The following is a 17738-nucleotide window of genomic DNA, read 5'->3' as shown; positions in this document are numbered from 1 at the left end:
TTTTTTGAGACGGAGTCTCGCTCTGTCGCCCAGGCTGGAGTGCAGTGGCCGGATCTCAGCTCACTGCAAGCTCCGCCTCCAGGGTTCGCGCCATTCTCCTGCCTCAGCCTCCCGAGTAGCTGGGACTACAGGCGCCCGCCACCTCGCCCTGCTAGTTTTTCGTATTTTTTTTTTAGTAGAGACGGGGTTTCACCGTGTTAGCCAGGATGGTCTCGATCTCCTGACCTCGTGATCCACCAGTCTCGGCCTCCCAAAGTGCTGGGATTACAGGCTTGAGCCACCGCGCCCAGCCCAAACTTGCCATTTCTGAATGCAGGTTCAAAAGCTCCTTTTTGAAATAAATGTATTTTGTAATGAGTAGACTTTTTTCAAAGTAAATAAATGGTGGCAAGAGTGGGGTAAAAATAACAGAGGTACCCTTTACGTGACTGATCATTAGTGACCACACTGCCCCATTGGGCTTAATAAGCCTTCAGTTGCCTTTCCCACAGGCCTCTGCTCCCTCCCCCAGAGATCCTTTGAAACTGTTAGCAATCACCCCCTTGTGCTGTGGGCTGCCCGTTTTCCTGCCTCCTCTCAAAACACTGAGCATCTAGGAGACAAGGACTGTGCCTGCTTCATGCCAGGAACCTGGCCAAAGTAGCCTTCTACATCAACAGGAGCTGGAACAGAGATGGCAGAGGACACGTGGCATGATCCTATCCTCCATCAGGGAAAAGTGCTAAGCTCTGCAGGAGAAGCTGCCAGAGAGAGATGTCATGCAAAACTCCCCACTCCCTCACCAGTTCCCAGGAATTCCAGCGCCCACAGGGAAGCTTCTATGATAGGCAAGGCGTCCCCTAGACCAGAGTCATGGTCTCCGGTCACAGAAGGCAGAAGACTGCCCTCCTTCAACACCTGCTGAATCTCCTGAATGTTGCACACGCCGCACAAAGATAAAAACTCAACAGCACCATCACTAGGAACACAAACAAGGTCTCTCGGATCCTACATTCAACTGATTTCTAGGTACAGCTGTCTCAGTTTGGGGAATGATTTTTGCTGTGGCTTTTAATCCCATAATTAATAATACACACAAACTGGAAAGGGGAAAATTGAGAAAATTCTAAGTATCATTTTATTTACAGAGACAATTCTGTCATAAACTGTCTAAAATGGTGAGTTTCCTTCCTACTCTAAAATCATGGTTTATCAAATTCAGTTCACTTAGAACTTTTCAGAAACACTGCTATGAAATACTTCTTAAAATGAAAAATGTACATACCCTTTGGTCCAGCAGTTTCATTTCTAGCAATTTGTCACCCGTGTGCCTCACGCCAGAGGTGCCAGGATGTTCACAACACCATTACTTGCAATTGTGAAAGGTTGGAAATAATCTAAATGTTTATTATGAGGGGAATGGTTACATAAACCATATTTAATTCATACAATAGAATACAATGCAATCTAACAATGAGTGAGCTTTCTATGTACCAATGTAGAATGATATCCAATATATTAAAAGCAAAGGGTAAAACAGCACATATGGCATGCTACCACATAATGTGTATGTGTATTTGTTGGCACATGCATCAATTACACCTGAAAAATACCAAAGAAACTGATAAAATGATGCCTCCAGAGGAAGAAGTGGGGATCAGGAGACAGGAAGCATTGGAGGGATACTCAAATTTTCTTTTGAAATGTGAACCACTTATAGGTTACCTTACCTATTTAGACAACCCTTTTAAAAAGAAACATAGCTATGAGTTAAAGTAAAAATGCCTTATTTTATTTGTTCAACTAATATTCATTGTCTACCCCTAACCCACAAGTGTGAAAACAAGATACGCAGTCAGGAATTTGCTAAGGCTTTGGTCCTATCTGTTTGACAGTCTCCTTGGCACAGAAACAGCCAAAGTTCAACTCAGTCAGCTTGGAGATCTGTCTGAAGTCTCAGAGGAGGAGGCAGTTCATATTTTCAAAGTGTTCAAATTAGACTGCAGTAAACTTAAAAGCAGCTCTGACAGCAAGATCAGATGAGTTTTGAAACTTACCGGTGGTATCTTTTCAAACCATATAAAACAGGAGTTTTTTGAGCTTTTGCTGTGTGGCAGCAGCAAGAGTCAAAGAGTAGCTACTGGCTTGGCCCACAGAAACCAGCTAGCTAACAGTTTGGTCCAGAATTCACAAACCCCTCAAAGCTTTGTCTATCTGGTAAAGAAACACACACACACACACACACACACACACACACACCCCCACCCCCTAACCCCAGGAATCTCCTCTTTCTAAATATAGCAGGAAACTGCCCAGTCTCCAGCTTACCCAGGGCAGCATTCTGTGCCTTCCAACCAAGGTGAAATGAGCCAGACACAAACATGCCATGACAGCTCGTGGCCCACACTGCCAAGCTGTTTTACTTATCATTTCCTCTCTCTCCATTCTGAGTTGTTACAAAAATGTGTAAACCCCAGTCACTATAATTTGTAAAAATTCCTCTGGCTGCTAATGCTGTTGTTCTCACCGTAAATAAACACGATTTCCTTCTTGGTCCCTGAGCTTGGAGGTTAGAATAGACTGTTAGATATGGGCAAAGCCCCATCCCATCTTCCATCTGACCTGTAAGAACATGCAGCTCAGAAAGCATATCGGGCTTTCTGATAATAGGGACACATCCAATTAATTGGACACATCCAACTAAAAGGGGGTGCTTTTACACTATAAACGTCTATACACAGTAGAGACACATCCAATTAATTGTCATCTCTCTCTCCCTGGCACACATACACACACACTAGTTTTATTGTTTGTTTGTTTGTTTTTCCCCATCCCCTGGTTGTTTTAGAATCAGTGTCAGTGTATAACAGAAGGGTCTGTTAAGGATGTTTCTGATTTAACCAAAAGGTTAAGCTTCAGAAACAATCTAACTACTCAAAGGAGCACCAAATTATCAACCGGCTACGAGGATGCAAAGGACCTAAACAATAGATGTCAAAGGGCTTGTAAAAACTGGAGTCAGCAACCATTCCACTTGAAGGAATCCATCTCAGGGAAATGCTGGAATCCACATACAAAAGCAGGTGTGCAAATAATCACTGCAGCATGCTTTCTAATAGTGAACAACGGAGACAATCCAAATATCCTTCAACAGGAAACTGAGTAAATACCACCTATGGCATATCCACATAAAGCTCTCTGTAGTCATTAAAAAGAATGCACTACATGCATGTACTGACATGGAAGGTCTTCAAGACAAATGATCAACTGGAAAAGCAAAACACAAAATAATCCTTACAGTACAATCCCATTTATGAAAAAAACATACAGAAAAAGGACAACAAAAAAATGCATACCAAACTACTGACAACGATTGTTAACTAGGAAAAGGGGGTGCTTTTACACTGTAAACGTCTATACTCTTTGATGCTTGCATGAGAATGTATTCAGCAACTACCCATGTCATATTATTTTGTCTTTGCACTATAAGATTAGGTCACTCATTCATATTGTTAATTTTACCCCTAAACCTAATCCTTCCCAAGCAAACTAGTTTAGAAAATAGTACCATCATTCACATAATTGCTCAGACCAAAAATATCTGAATCATTCTAGACTTCTTTCTTTTCTCTCATAGCCCATATGCTGTGCAGCAAATCCTGTGGGCTCTACTTCCAAAAATACCCAGCCTCTGACCACCATCTGTGATGCTGCCACCCTAGCCCACGGTGCCATCTTCTCTCACCTCACCTATCACAGCAGTTTCCTTACTGGTCATCTTGCCTCCATTCTTGCTCCACTACACTTGGTCTCTACACAGCTGCCTACATAATCTTTTTAAAGCATGAGTACGATCATGGCATAGCCTTCTGTGGCTGCCCATCACACTTAGAATAAAGCCTAAGTCCTTTCTAGAATTCAAGATCCCTATGACCTGGCCCTGGCCTATCTCTTCGTGCATTTGCCTTCATTCTGCTACAGTCACAACTGGCCGCGCCACTGGCCCCCAAACGTCCCACTCAATCTCCCCAGTAATGACTCCTGCATTGGTTACCTCCATCCAAAAAGCCATTACTCTATAGTCTAGGGCTTTGGAGGACATGGTAAAGGTTGAGCAGGGTCTCCATATTTGCTGAACAAAACTTCCTCTGATGGCAAAAAATATATATAATTTTAAAAGTTAAAACGAGGCTCACTCAGAAACTTAAATCTAGAAAAACTACTTTGACTGCTAGGGTAGTATTCCTCCACTGGCTAATTTTTAGAAACGCAATGGCCTTGACAGGATAACAAAGTCCCCTTTACAACTTGCTTTCCCCAGTAGCTCAATGGTGATAACCGTTCTTCCTTGGCCGGTTCTCATTTTGTCCATTGAGAGGGCTTGGATCATTAGCTTATGCAGGCCAGAATTAGGAAGTCCAGCCTGTGGCATCTGCCCAGAGTGATGCCCACTGGCCTAACAAGAGCAGAAACCTGAACCACAGCCTCATAAGAACCACTTTCCTAACTCCTGAGATCCTGAAACTGATCAGTTAAATACATCTAAGACGGAAGCACATGGAAACAAATAGTCCCCAAAAGAGGGCAAATGGAGAAAATATACTAAGTGCTGTTCACTTAATCATCAAAAGTTTCATGGGACAAAGTAAAGGAAAAAAAACATCTGAATAGACATTTCAGCAAAGATGATACACCAATGATCAACAAACTCATGAAAAGGTGCTCATCCTCATTGGTCATCAGGATAATGCAAATTAAAAACACAATGAGGTATCACTTCACACCCACTAGAGTGGCTACAATCAAAAAGAAAGACAACAACCAGTATTAGCGAGGATGTGGAGAAGTCAGAATCCTCATTCATTGTTGGTGGGAACGTGAAACGGTGCTTCTGTTATGGAAAACAGTATAGTAGGTTTTTTAAATAAACATAAGTTTAAATTAAACATAAATTTACAATACAACCCAGCAAAATTCTACTCCTAGGTAAAAAATGAAATTAGAAGTGAAAACATATATACACATAAAGACACGTATGCAAACATTCATAGCAGCATTATTCATAAGAGCAAAAAACTGGAAACTACCCAAATCATCAGCTGGTGAATGGATAAACAACTTATGGTTTACAAAATGGAATATTTTCTAGCAATAAAAAGGAACAAACTACTGATACATGCTACAACACGATGAGCCTCAAACACAGCATGCTAAGTGAAAGAAGCCAGATGCATAAGACTACATATTATATGATTCCATTTAGCTTAATTTTTCAGAGAAGATAAATCTTTAGAGACAGAAAATAGTAGATCAGTGCTTGTATGAGGCTTTAGGCAAAAATGCAGTGCCTGCAAATGAGCATGAGAAAGCTTTTTGGGGTGCTAAAAATGTTTTAAAACAGGACTAGGATGATGGTTGCATAACTCTGTAACTACAAACCACTGAATTATACACTTAAGAAAAGTGAGTGGTTAGGAGCTGTGGTTTATGCCTGTAATCCCAGCACTTTGGGAGGCCAAGGGGGGAGGATCGCCAGAAGCCAGGAGTTCGAGACCAGCCTGGGCAACAACAAAGTGAAACCCCCATCTCTACAAATAATAAAAACAATAAAAAATAAAATTTTAAAAGGTGAATTTTATGGAATGTAAATTATAATTCAGTAAAGCTTTTATGAAAAACCTCCCCAAAAAACATGCTGACCTGAAGCAAGTTACTGCTTTGAAAGGAATAAATATAAATACAGTGTTCTTGTGAGAGACAACCATGATAAATTGGTGTGTCAATTCCAAGTGTTAGTGATCACGCTGAAGGGAAACAAAATGGAAAGAAAAAAATACATTTTTATGACTTTAAAAGAGAAAGAATAGTCTTTGCTAATGATAGCTGTTGATAATTAAAACTCAACAAGATATTCAGCCATGAAAAGAAATGAAATCCTAACACATGCTATTAACATGGATGAACCCTGGAAATATTTTGCTAAGTGAAATAAGCCAGATATTTATGACAAATATTGTATAATTCCACTTATAAGAAGTACATAGAATATGCAAATTCATAGAGACAGGAGAATACAGTTTACCAGGGTTGGGGGAGGGGAAAGGGGGGAGTTATTGTTTAATAGGAACAAAGTTCCAGTTTGTGATTATGAAAATGTTCTCGAAAGAGACAGTAATTATACAACATGGTGAACATGCCGAAAATCACTGAATTATATACTTAAAAATGACTAAAGTGGTAAATGTTGTGTTATGTATATTTTACAACAAAAAAACCTCAACAATAAGAAATAACCCAAATAAAAATGGGCAAAAGATCTGAAGACATCTCACCAAAGAAGATATGCAGATGGCAAGTAAGCAACATGGAAAGATGCCAAACATCATATGTCATAAGGAAATAACTAAATTGTTTTAAATGAGATACCACTACACATCTAGTAGAATGGTCAAAATCCAAAACACAGACAAAACCAAGTGCTGAGCAGAATGTAGAGCAACAGGAACTCTCATTCATTGGTGGTGAGAATGTAAAACAATACAATCAGTGGAAGCCAGTTTGACAGTTTCTTAAAAAATCTAAACATACTATTAATATTACTATATAATCTAGCAATTATACTACTTGGTATTTACCCAAATGAGCTAAAAACTTATTTCCACATATAAACTGCATGCAAATGTTTATATCAGCTTTATTCATAATTGATAAAACTTGGAAATGATCAAAATGTCCTTCAGTAGATGAAAGGATAAACTATGGCACATCTAGACAACAGAATATTATTCAGCAATAAAAAGAAATGAGCTACCCAGACATAAGAAGACATGAATAACCTTGAGTACACACTGCTAAGCAAAAAAAAAGCCAATCTGCAAAGGCCACATACTGTTTAATTCCAAATATATAACATTCTGGAAAAGGTAAAACTAGAGAGACAGTAAAAAGATTCGTGGTTGCCAGGGGTTAGTGGGGAGGGAGGGACGAACAGGTGGAGCACATAGGATTTTTAGGGTGGTGAAACTATTCTGTATGATATTATGATAGTGGTTATATGTCATTATACATTTGTCAAAATCCACAGAATGTACAACACAAAGAGTGAGCCCTAATGTAAATTATGGATCTTAGTTAATAATGTTATATTGATATTGGTTCATCAACTGTAACAACTGTACCATGATAATGCAGGATGTTAGAAATAGGGGTAACTGGAAGGAACAGGTATGAGGCGCTCTGTGGGAACTTTCTACACTTTCCACTCAATTTTTCTGTGAATTTAAAACTGCTCTAACAAAAAAAAAAAAAATCCACTAATGATTTTAAGTGCTGGGAAGGAGGGTTTAAGCCAAAGTCAATGAGTTGAGAACTACAGACTGGATGCAAATTTATTCAGTCCAACTAAGAACACAGAATGGAGTAAAATGAAGGGATTTTTTTCAGCCAATGTTATACAAAAACTGCAAAACTTTGTTTGAATTTAATTTACTGCCATTTATGCTTGTATAAGTAATATTCAAACTGTCAATTACTACCATTTACAAATAATTAGGAAATGCCTTTGATTTTCTTTATTCACAAGGTACTGAAACAAAGCAAAAGATCTGGGGAAAATATTTTGCTACCCAACTCCACATCCATTTGTTCCACTGGGATTTTCTGAGTAACATAATTACTCCTAAACAAAACAGGTTGGCATCAAACATCCTTTGAGAGTTTATGCCATTCAAGAAGCGCTTATGTATTGCAAAATGCCTATCCTTAATTCTAACAAGTACAAAAGGGTGACAGGCTTTCAACCATGTAACTCAATGCTGACCTTTTTACTCTTGCTTTAAAAGGCAAAGAGGATGAACCACTTACTTACCTTACTGAATCACACCAAGAACAGGTTTTTGGCCTCTCTGTTCAATGCTGTATTACTCAGTGAAAAGACAATCACTGATAATCATTCAGGGCTACCCCCAAAAGAAACTTTGCTGCTTTACAAAGTCAAGACATATTCAGTCACCCTTATCTGTCCCTCTAGCCCACATGGGTTCTTCAAAGCCTGTGACGGAGAAAGAATTACAAAACTTCAGAGGATAATACAACATCTTAGCTGGCCTTTGCTACCCAGGGCTCGGAGTCTAAAAAACAACTCGCAATATTTTCACTTAATCAAGCACCTGCTGCATGTTTCTCCTTTACGGGATCTAGATCTATAAAGAATTTGCATCCCCATTGCCAGCATCTCATTCATAAAGTGGAAGTAATAGTAACAGTGATCTACCTGAACTTTGGCAAACCCTAGAGGACAGTTTTACTGCCTGTGATTAACACTCAAAAGCAAGCTAAATCCAAAGAGCTGCAAATACTAGTTATAAAATAACTGTAAAATAAAATAAATATGGATATAAAATAAAGCCACAAAAGTTTAGAGCTATAAGAGAACACAGATTATCTAAACCCAGTGTTTATATAATTATGTATTTATGTTTAAGTTGTACTGGAAAAACACTTCTGTTTATAAACATAATAAACATGACTGAAGAAAAATAATACACAAACATTAATATAGTAGTACACAATGTAGCAAGCATCTCATGATACCAGAATGTCTGAAATCCAGGACACAATGGTTGACTCCACCCTCTATTTCAAGAGGTCACCTGACCTGATCAAGTAGTAGTTAGTAGTGGTAGAATACATTAGTAGAGCTGGATGTAGAGAGAACAGAACACCTAGTTCCCCATCAGTCTCTCCCCCAGATTACAGGGCTGATCCATTCCATTAGACAGCTTAAATAACCCTTCAACTCTATCACTGCAATGTTCCTTCCTACCAAAGAATTCTTGCCCCCAAAAAAATAGTAGTAGGAAAACTGCCAGTCACCCAAAGGCACCCTCCTCAGATTCAATGCCAAAATAGAAAACACAAGTCCAAATCCTAGGGCTTGGTGCAAGAGGTTCCATTCCGGGCAAGTGAGATGGGGCAGAAGTAAGAGCTCTGCATTGGCAGGGACTCCATCTCTGGCTCAAACCAGGTGGATTCAAAAGCTCTAGTCCTGCTGCTAGAGCTGTGTGACTCAGAGGAAGTGTTTTCCCCAGTCTCTGTTTTCTCATTTGCAAAATGAATCTAAGCACATGAGATAATTATAGGTGAAGAGTGCCTGGAATGAAGTACACCTCTGTAAGCACAGGGGTAGCAAAATATTCACTGCTACACCCTTAGTGCCCAGTGCAGTGCCCAGTGCAGTACCCAGTACACCACAAGCACACCAAAAGTTTGCTGAGTGAAGCAGAGAACCCACTAAAGCCAGCCTGAGGTTCAATCAAAATTCCTGGGCCCAACCTGTGAGCGGGCCCCCAACTTACTCCAAACCAGGGACCCACGTCCCCTAAACCAAGATTGGCCTTGATCATTGACAAAGGAAGAGTCTGTTCATATGTTTCAGGTAAGGCACAGCCTGAGAATCCGCCTCTAAGAAGCCTCATCACATCACAGTCCTGTGTTCATTTCATCCCAAAAGATAGGCACTCTGAGCTGCCCTGGCATTCCATTGTCTCTCTCTTCATTTTTAGAAGCAACAAGCTGACAAAATGACATCTCAGGCACCTGACTTTTGTAAGTGCCCTTTAAAGAGGCTTGGGAACAATTCTCATAGCTAGGACTCTACTCTGCTAAGGCAACCTTTCTTAGCTGAAAGGTATCACCTACTAACAAATCCGTCACAGAAACAGATAAAGTAAGAGAGTCAGAGACAATTCCACTATCTGCCTTCATGTGGTTCCTGATTCTTAAAACTAAAAGATGAACTGAGCTATTTTTAAATGGGGAGACTGAAAAGGCACCAAAAACGTTCTCACAATCCAAAGCACTCATCCCTAGAGCACGCTTATTTGGCCAGAAAAAGAAACTCTTTGGCTCTGCAAAAGTGAAGCAGAATGCAAAATTGCATCTCTCCCCTTGTACCAAAAGGAAAAAACGCAAAAATGGTTTTACAAAAGGTCCAAGAATGTTTGAAATACATTTAAACTTCTTTCTGAGGACTATGGACATTCCTTCTCAGACCTTTACGTTTTCAAGGATAATGGGAGAGGTAAAAAGGAGAGCTTGGGAGCAGGAGAGGGAGAGAGTTGGGATATGTACATTCTATTTTTAAACCCTCGCCCACAGTTTAGAGTAAAGGAACACTCTGATTCTCTACTCCCACCCCTATCACCTTCTGCTAAACACAAGAATCAGAACCTGCACACGTACTGATTCTAGATTTAGAGATCACTGGCTGCCAATACTCCAAGGAGTCGCAAGCTAAAACCAAGCATTCCACCCAGGGAACCCGGCGGCCTGACTGGGCTGGAGCTGCGTACAGGGAGCGAAGCAGTCACAACCCGCCTTTTCCCAAGGGGAGGCAGCGCCCCCTCGGCAGGGCACGCTCCATTCTCACGGTTGGGCACCCAAGGCTGAGCAACTCTGCCCCTAAGGGAGCTGGAGCTGTGGACACGATGGGATCTGCCCGCAGGCTGCGGCGCGCTGGGCACTCTGGCCCCACTCCTGGGGACACCTGCGTGCCGCGCACGCCCACCCGCGGTGCCCCAGAGCACCACCCGCCCTCGGTCACCTCCCGACCATCCCCGAACGCAAAAAGGCGGAGCGACGGGTCTCTCTCTTCATCTGATGGTTGCCGGTTCGCCCGCTTTACGTATCCTTCCTGCCTCGGAGGCGTCGACACCGGTCCCCCAGTGTACCGGGAGCAGAAACCCGGCGGATGCGTGGGCAACCCGGGCTGAGCGCCACCTCCCAGTCCCTCCCGCCCCGGGGCCGCGTCCCCGCGGGGCTGGGGACACTCACTCTTGAGCGCGGTTATGAGTGACTTCCCGTCCTTGATGAGCTCCTTGATGAATTTGTTGGTCTTGTCCAGCTCTGCTTCGTGCGACTTGAGCGTCTCTCGGAAGTGCGGGCTATCGAGGCAGCAGTCGCTGAACTCGAGAGCTGGGAGCCCCATGGTGCCCGCGGCGCCCAGCCGCGGGGGCGCGCCTCCCCCGGGACCCGGGCCGCCCGCTGCCCAGAGCACGCACGCGGCAGGACCCCGACCTGCTCCTCCGACGGCCGCCGGCTCCACAGGTGTGGCGCTAGCTCGCTCCCCGCGCTGTGACCGCCGGCACGCAAGACTCCCGAACCGAGCCCGGACCCGGCCGAGGGGCTGCTGCTCCAGGCGCGGGCAACGGAGTGGTTCGCGAGCAGGAAACGCAGCGCCGACCCGCAGCGGCGCCGGGAAGCAAGCGAGCGGGCCAGAGAGTGCAGACACCGCCTCCCCGCCTCCTTAGCTAGCTAGCTCTCGGCAGCCTCGAGCGCCCTCTCACAGCAGCCTCGGCCGCCCCGCCGGCGTCTGGACCGCTCGAACCTGCTAGCGATGACTTAATCCCCGCCGGGCCAATCAGCGAACCCTCCCCTGCCCGACCCTCGGGCCGCCCGGGGACGCCCGGCCCTTCCGCGGTCTTGATCCAATCAAAGGGGCCTGGAGGCAGGGTCTGCGGCTGGGGGCGTGGCCCTCGCCAACGCCTAGGTCCGCAGCGCAAACTCCGCCTCCTATTGCCCTCCCGGCGTTGCACACCCCGAAACCTAGGGGTGAGCGTTGCTGTGCACCCGCTCCAGCACCCTTGCCCGCCTGCTCCGGCCCGAATCCGAGACGCGCATGGGGAGTCTGCTGGTCCTGGGGGCCGAGGAGCCTCCATGTGCCAAGCATGAAAAACCTGGGAACTAGGGCTGCAGTTCACCACAACATGCCCTGCACTGCTGGGCAACCGATTTTACACTAAAAATGCAGCCCCCTGCCCCGGGAGAATCCCGAGCGACCAAACGCTCCTCTTCCAGTCAGGCAGAAAAAATGTTACTTGCATCTTAAAATTACCAGCTCTTGCCTGCAGTCTTCCCGCACCCTACGGTTCGTCTCCCTCACGGCCACTCCTGCTCAGAACCCGCCCACGGCTCCCCTCAGCCGAAGGAGCTCACATCCTTACTAGAATTTCAGCCGCCTGTTATTTTCCTGCTCTGCATCTAGCACAATTTTACATAATTCCGTCCACTGCCTGTCATCCTTCGCTACACGGTAAACCCCACGAGGGCAAGTGCCCCTGCAATTTTATTGTCCGCTGTTGCATCCTGGCACCTAGCACAGTGGCTGGCATTTAATAACAGATATTGAGCGCTTACTATGTGCTATGGGTGCTATGGTGATTGATAAGTGTTTGTGGAATAAATGAATGGATCCTTTCCCAGAGCCATCTCCACCTCCCACGCCCAGTGCATTGCCCTGTAGTCCCTCTGTTCGACCGCAGGACTCAATTCTGGCATCTCACTCGTTGCACTTGTCAGGCTGGGTCCCACAGGGTGTCTAGTGCTGAATTGTGAACTCCTGGAGGATAGGGACTGTCCTTGAATAAATTATCTCTATGTCTTGGAATCAGCAGCCCTCCTTCAGCTACGTGGGGGCTTCATGTTTGTTTGGGTTGGTTTGTTTTTTAAATAGGTCTGCTATGTGCAGGCACTAGCCTAGATGATAACAATACAAAGATGAATAACAAAATGAATTTAGCTGCTGGTGGTATTAGGAGAGATGGAAGTGAACAAGCGATAACCATGCCTTGTGATAGGATGGAAGGCCTGCGTGCTTGGGAACATGGATTTTTCACTCAGGAGGGGTCAGAGGTGTCCCATCTATATTAAGAAAGCAATTGATGTATTAAATTCATAAATGGAGCATGGTGGTTCACACCTGTAATTCATCGTTTTTGGAGGCCAGGTGAGAGGGTTGCTTGGGGTCAAGAGTTCAAGACCAGCTTGGGCAACATAGCAAGAACCCCCCCCCCGACCATCTCTATAAAAAAATTATAAAATAAATAAATGTATAAATGAATGAATGTGATCTGTTTGATAGGCATATCTACAAATTTAGACTTGATAGCAGGTCCAGACAGCTATCTGATAGATAATTACAACCAAAAATCATTGTTCTTCACTTGCCAACGATGAGAAAGATCTAGAATGGAAACCCTATGAAACTAAATCTGTTTAATGCTTTATCTTGAGCCCCTAAAGGTAGGTGTTCTGGCTATCTATTAATACAGAACAAATAACACCAAAAGTTAATGGTTTAAGACAACAGTAATCGTTTTATTTTCTCTCACAATCTCTGTGGGTTAGGAATTTGGGGAAGCTGAAACCACTGGGTGGTTTTGGCTTGAGGTCTCTCATGTGATTGCAGTTGGATGGTGACAGGAGCTGGAAGAGTGGATGGTTAGGTGGGCATCTCCCACTTTTCAGGTGGCTTCTCCAGAGACTCAGGGCTTCTCCATATGGCCTTTCTCTGTGGCCCAGTTTAGGCTTCCTCATATGTGTGTGAATATATACAGCTCACAAGGGGAAAGCTGCATCACCTTTTATGACCTAGCCTTGTGAGGTGGGAGGCCTGCAGGACTTGTTTTCCAATCACAACCCCACTGATCAAACCAGGATTCAGTCAAAACAGGATTCAGTGAAGCAGCCAGCAGAAACCAGCAGGCAAGGAAGAAAGACACTTTTAGTTGCCCTCACTGCTCATTAGCATGGAGACACTCCCACCATTGCCATGACAGTTTACAAATGCCATTGCAACGGGCCATGGCAATGGCCTGGAAGTTACCTTATATGGTTCTGGAAACGCCCTGCCCCCTTTCTAGAAAGTTCTAAATAACTCACCTCTTAATTAGCATATAATTAAAAGTAGGTATAGGTACAGCTGCCAACAGCCCTGTACACTGCCCACCCTGAGCATACTCCCTATGGGATAGCCCTGTTCCACAAGGAGCAGCACTGATTCAATGCAAGTTGCTTTCTCTTACCACTGGCTTGCCCTTACATTCTTTTCTGGGCAAAGTCAAGAAGCCTCCTGGGCTAAGCTGCAATTTGGGGGCTTGCCTGCCCTGAATCACTTGGAAGTCACATACTTCTACCACTTTCATTAGCTATAAGCAACTCATAAGCCCACCCAGATTCAAAGGGAAGGAGATTAGACTGTACCTCTAGATGGGGGAATGATAAGAATGGGAGATATTATCGTAGCTATTTCTGAAAAATATAATCTGCCACAGTGGGTCTAGCATAAATAGTAACATTCAATACATGTTAAATGAATGAAATAAAATGTGATCCACAATTATTTGTTTTATCCCATTGAGGAATAGTAGGTGAATGTGTATAAAATAATATATATGTATAATAATAACAACAATAATATATCAGCTATCATTTGTTAAGCTCTCAGTTTATGCCAGGCACTATGGTAAATTATTTACATGCATTTATAGCTGTCGTAGTGGCACACGCCTTTAATCCCAGCTACTCAGGAAGCTGAGACACAAGAATTGCTTGAGCCTGGGAGGCACAGTTTGCAGTGAGCTGAGGTCGTGCCACTGCACTCCAGCCTGGGTGACAGAGCAAGACTCCGTCTCAAAAAACAAACAAAAAAATTATTTACATGCATGTAATCCCTACAGGGTGAGACTGGCACTATGATAGTTCCCATTTTTTCAGATAAGAAATTGAGGCCTAGAGTTGTAACCTGAACCAGCTTACCCAGATAATATTAATAATTCTGTGTGGCACAAACGTGTAACTTAATATGCCCATTCACAGACAAATATATAAATATGTGAATAATATGTAAATTTCTCATAAATTTAATCTGGAATTTCCACATAAGACCTCCCACACTTTCAGCAGTATTACTACAAAGAGAACCAGAAACAGCAGTACAGGCTGGGTGTGGTGGCCCAAGCCTGTAATCCCAGCACTTTTGGGAGGCCGAGGCAGGCAAATTACTTGAGGTCAGGAGTTCGAGACCAGCCTGGCCAACATGGTGAAACCCCATCTCTACTAAAAATACAAAAAAAAAAATTAGCCGGGCTTGGTGGTGAATGCCTGTAGTCCCAGCTACTTGGGAGGCCGAGACTGGAGAATCACTTGAACTTGGGAGGCTGAGGTTGCTGTCAGCCGAGATCACGCCACTGCACTCCAGCCTGGGCGACAGAGTGAGACTGTCTCAAAAAAAAAGAAAAAAAGAAGAAGAATGCAGCAGTACAGAAACTGGCACATGGAGGGCACAGTTGTCTTTCTCCTCCCAGAAAATCAGCTCATGAGGGTAGAGATTTTGTATTATTCAATGCAGCAACCCCAGCTTAGAACAGCAACTGGAATTTCAAAGGTGCTGAACATCAATGGGAGGGACACATGTTTAATAAGAAAGAAACAGGACTCATGTGACAACATCAGTTATGACCATGCACATAAATAGAAGAGAACAGTTAAGCCGCAGAAATCACTTTCATATGAAATAGAGAAACAATTTAGGCAACATTTGGCCTAAATCCTTTGGAAGAATGTCTGAATTCCTTAAAATTAGCAATTAGTTCAAACAATTCTGCTTTCAGTATCAGTATATTTTAAACCTCAATGGTCCAATGGTCCAAATAACTTTACACCTGCCATGCAATTACCTCCCATTTGTAGAAACTTTACCACTGGCAAAGCACTCCCATGTACATTGTCTCTGAGCCCATATAATCAGAAGTGGGCATGGACCAGTCGCACATTGGTTCCTGAACACCAGTTTGAGAACAGATCTGATCCATGATGCAGCATTCATGGGTCCTTATGTAACTGAAAAGTTCAGGGATAGATCCAGCTTCAAGGAAGCCTCTGGGGATCTAGAAGATGATAACAGCACAGGTTTCTCTCTCCATCCCTCAAGCTGACCTTTGTCTGTGGTGGCTTCAGTCTCAGTGACTCTCTCAACTTCTCCAAATTACACCCAGCAATATCAGCAGGAAGAGAGTTTTCTAAGAATTCCAATAGAAATGACAAGACTGGAGTCAAGAATGAAACAGCCCCACTCCAAAAACATCAAGTATTGGGGAGAAGTTGTTCCACCAAAGGACAAGCACAGTGCGTTTAACAGGAAAAATGGAGATCGCTGCTGCAGAGGCAGAAGCAATAATGTATAGTACATTTGACCTGTCCCCAACTCCCTCACAGTGAATGCGCCTCCTGCCGCATTCCCATGGTCCCATAATTCTAGTTAGCACTTATTCATGTTTTTTTATAGTTGATACCATATTTTGTGCTGCACAGTGACTTCTCCTTTTTATTATTACTAGATAAGATACCAGTTTTCCTATTTTAAAATAACAATTTAGGGTTGATGTAAATGTTCTATATCTCAGTTATGGTGGTGGTTACACAGGCATTGCATTTGTCAAAACTCATGGGTACATTTTATTGTGTGTAAATTATACCTCATTAAAGGTTGATTTTAAAAAATAATGATGATGGGCCAGGCACAGCCTATCCCATGCTTATAATCCCAGCACTTTGGGAGGCCAAGGCAGGCAAATCACGAGGTCAGGAGATCGAAACTATCCTGGCTAACACGGTGAAAACCAGTCTCTACTAAAAACACAAAAAATTAGCCAGGCTTGGTGACACGCACCTGTAATCCCAGCTACTCGGGAGGCTGAGGCAGGAGAATCGCTTGAACCTGGGAGGCGGAGGTTGTAGTGAGCCAAGATCGCACCACTGCACTCCAGCCTGGGTGACAAAGTGAGACTCTGTCTCAAAAATAATAATAATAAAATAATGATGGCAGTGATGCTGATATTTATTAAACTTTTGTTGTGTAACAGGATCTGTGCCAAGCACTCTATTACATTCCCTTATTTAATGTTTACTACAATCCTGAGAATTAGATGCTGCTACCATCCCCATTTTACAGATAAGGAAACTAAAGCTTAGAGAAGTAAGATGCCTAATGTAGTTACTGATAGATCTCGGCTTAGAATTCAAATCTATCTGGCTTAAATAACTACATCCATATAAAATGTCTATAGAAATACATTTTATATGTCTAAAAACATTGTTAAATAATAATAGCCAAACACCTAAAAATTGGATGAGATCACATATGAATGACGGAGGAGCGATCTCACTATGAGCTGTATGTGATTTTCCAGGGTTTTTTGCTGGTATGTCCCAAATAATGTCAATAATTATATAAGCCTCTAATCTGCTTTAGCTTTAAATCACAGGCCCTACAATTTCTGTAGAAGCAATTGATTGAAACAGACATAAAATCCTCAATTTCCTTAAAGAAAAAAGAAAAATCTATCCTCAGAAAATCACTGGCTCATAGTTCCTTAAGGGAGGTAGCAGCACCTATTTAACTTTCTTTGGCTCAAGAAATTAGTGAAATTCCTAACATTTGTTCTACACAAGTTTTACGTGTTAGCAACACTTTTATTTTCACTTTTCATGATTTATTTCATGCTTGCCACTCTTCTACCTAATATTTACTCTTTTCCTTACTCATTTATTGAAAGTGCGTATATAACATTTACTATATACCAGATACAGTTCTAATCACTTTGAAAGTATTAACTCAATTAATACTTAGCAACCCTATTGTTATCTTATCTCCCTTTATAGGGGAGGAAAGTGAAATGAATCACCTGTAACTAACCAGTGGCAGAGCTGAGATTCTCAAAACGTAGTCTAGCTCCAGACTTAGGTTACGTTTCTAGCAGAACCCCAATGTGCTCAACTAAAGAATTTAATTTCAGGCCGGGCGCAGTGGCTCAAGCCTGTAATCCCAGCACTTTGGGAGGCCGAGACGGGCGGATCACGAGGTCAGGAGATCGAGACCATCCTGGCTAACACGGTGAAACCCCCGTCTCTACTAAAAAAAA

The 17738-nt window shown here is 43.1% G+C and overlaps 1 protein-coding gene across 3 annotated transcripts in view; it reads right to left on the bottom strand.

The window, feature by feature from the left end:
* ARHGAP26 (Rho GTPase activating protein 26) overlaps positions 1-11349 on the bottom strand; it is a 460108-nt gene extending 448759 nt beyond the window's left edge. For 2 of the 3 annotated variants that reach the window (XM_025387513.1, XM_025387515.1), the window contains exon 1: positions 10813-11349. In XM_025387513.1, coding sequence (XP_025243298.1) covers positions 10813-10966 — 154 coding nt within the window. In that variant the 5' untranslated portion in view covers positions 10967-11349. The remainder of the gene's footprint in view (positions 1-10812) is intronic. The other variant, XM_025387514.1, reaches the window with a different exon arrangement.
* Between the last annotated feature and the right edge of the window lie 6389 nt (positions 11350-17738).

This window comes from Theropithecus gelada, chromosome 6 (genome assembly GCF_003255815.1).
Source record: "Theropithecus gelada isolate Dixy chromosome 6, Tgel_1.0, whole genome shotgun sequence".
Taxonomy (NCBI): Eukaryota; Metazoa; Chordata; class Mammalia; order Primates; family Cercopithecidae; genus Theropithecus; species Theropithecus gelada.
Note: the sequence above shows the minus strand (reverse complement) of the source record. Positions and strands in the feature narration are given on the sequence as shown.